The following is a 2,443-nucleotide window of genomic DNA, read 5'->3' on the forward strand; positions in this document are numbered from 1 at the left end:
GGGAGTACGATGCATCCAAATCTGCAAGAGCTTGCCGTTATACTTTTCATACGTCATACCGGGGATATTCAAATAAGAAGTACACGTGTTGGTGGCATTATCATATACTGGATCTTGTGCCTCTTTGAGCGGATCCGCTGTACTCAAGTTGGAATTGAGCATGTTGTGTGTGAATATGTGTATAAGGTATATTCCAGACTCACACACCAGACCTTCACCGATGTTTGTCTCGAAATTGAGTGTTAATACGAAGTCTGAGCCATTACACGTCTCAATTGTGTCAATTTTAGAAATAAAGCCAGAGTGGGGACACGAAGATGCAACCATTAGAAGAACGCAAAGCTGGAAAGAGATGCGAAATGGGGAGAACTTGGTCGTCCACCCAAATGAGTGTAGACTGGGGAATGGCCTTGGGGGTGAGACTGAGGAGAAGTGAGATCGAGACACAGAAGAGGGTACATCACTCATTCCCGTTTATTTCTGGAGTAGTGGATTGATGACGTTACAGTATTACAATTTGGCATTTGCAAATTGCTCTGGGAATCCCCTCTCCGTATTTTCCGTAAAATAGATGGAAAATACGGAAAATCTAAAGCAAAAAGTCACGTGAAGACATGTGACAAACTGACAATAACATGGAGGATGAGGATGAGGTTTTAGTAGGTGATTTAAACTTTATCTCTCTTTATTGGATTTACCTGCCGTAATGATTTTCTTTTCCTTGTTCAGTTAAGTATTCACACCACTGGAAGAAAAGACAGGCCTTGATTGACGAGATAATTGCTCACGATGTTGAAACCGGAGACGAAGAATTTGACGATGAATATTCTGACCTACACAGCAGCTTTGTCACAAAAGCCTCAGAACTGAGAGAACTACAGGAAAGATGTAACTAGTAACACATACATTTCTGGAAAACTTGAAAGTATTTTTTAGGCGGCGAATGGAAGAAGGGGAGATGGTCGAAACAAGAGTACGATATACTAAAGACTAATCTGAAATCATATATGAAGGTATAATGTATATGTACATTATGTTTCTGATGTTCATAGCTCAAGAATATATAAGTCGAATTAGCACAAAGTTTCTGCATAACATAGTTGATGTTATGTGTAAAAATAATAAAATTAAGATTTGCAACTCGAAAGTCGTTATCTTTCAATGTAATAAATTTCTTTTTTATTATAGGAGTTCAATATCACTGATATTAATATACTTCTTGATAACGCTGACAAGAATATCGAGTTTTACAGAAAAATAGGTAAAGCTACATGTACATGTATCTACAATGACAATCACTTCAATTTTTGGATGCGTTCAAATTTTATGGTTGCTTTGCAAATTTTTGAACGACTAACCTGTTAATTTATGCCTATACTTTTTGTAGCCTGTAACATCAAGAGGCCATTGTTTGTAGTGTACAGAAAGTTATTGAGATTCTTCACTGAAGAGAATTACATCGGCATGTAAATAAAATTTAATTCTATCTTTATATTTTATTTTAATAATAATTTTTTAGTTGGACTAGAGAAATGAATGACAGATTAGTTGAGTGAGTTTATAGTCTATTTTTAGTAACAAAACTGATTATGTCATCATTGAGTGATCATTCTAAATTTAACATTACAATCAGGTTGCATGCTTTACATGGAAACGATTGGAATACAATTGGACGGATTATGGGCATCGGGTGGGCCACTTGCTACGACCATTTTAGAACTGTTAATATTAATAAAAAATACACTGAAGGTAAAAGCACATGTATGCATTAATAATTAATATACTAATAAATTGTAAAATTACTGTATATACTTACTTTTTAGTTATATTGTTTGTATATATATATTTATATTGTTGTTATTTTTTTGTTAGGTCCATGGTCAAGCGAAGAAGTTGACAAGTTATGTCAAGTGATGGTTAGAGAGCATGGGATTGAAGACTGTCAGTTACCATCTAATGTCACTTGGGAAATGATTTCAAGGGCTGTAGTAACTAGGAGTGCCATGCAGTGTCGTTTTAAATGGTAAAAAGGAGCTTAATAATAATAATAATTATTATTATGTAAAAATGAAGCTTGTTTTTTGTAAATTTTTTTAATTTTTTATTTAATTGTAGGGTGATGCTCTTATCTTGGAAGTTAAAGGGAGGAGAAGAAAAATGGACGACGTCTGATGATTTGAGGCTAATAGAGTGTTTGAACGAAGACGAGGAACTTGAGGACGAAGAAGACATTGACTGGGAGAGACTAGCAGCTGCTTGGCCTAGGTATGATAATGATGGTACCCAAAAACAGCTTCAGTAGTAACCATACGTGTCCCCCCATTTTTGTGTTTTATTCATGCAGTGCCAGATCAAAGTATTTTTTAAGGCAAAAGTGGGCAAGTTTGAAACGAACCGTTCCTTTTAACAGTTCAAAGATTTTTAGAGGCAAGTGTGTGTCTTG

General features: G+C 35.3%; 1 protein-coding gene across 1 annotated transcript; it reads left to right on the top strand.

Annotated features, from left to right (window-relative positions):
• Nucleotides 1-6: 6 nt before the first annotated feature.
• Nucleotides 7-2,431, top strand: LOC100639383 (cyclin-D-binding Myb-like transcription factor 1; the record flags this gene model as incomplete). Its single annotated transcript, XM_020006279.1, has 10 exons — nucleotides 7-663; nucleotides 730-888; nucleotides 937-1,013; nucleotides 1,189-1,261; nucleotides 1,388-1,466; nucleotides 1,520-1,552; nucleotides 1,634-1,749; nucleotides 1,873-2,023; nucleotides 2,116-2,265; nucleotides 2,345-2,431. Coding segments are annotated over exons 1-10 (953 nt in total), but the record flags the coding sequence as incomplete, so codon positions are not given.
• Nucleotides 2,432-2,443: the final 12 nt, after the last annotated feature.

Source organism: Amphimedon queenslandica, unplaced genomic scaffold (assembly GCF_000090795.2).
Source record: "Amphimedon queenslandica unplaced genomic scaffold, v1.1 AMPQUscaffold_10166, whole genome shotgun sequence".
Taxonomy (NCBI): Eukaryota; Metazoa; Porifera; class Demospongiae; order Haplosclerida; family Niphatidae; genus Amphimedon; species Amphimedon queenslandica.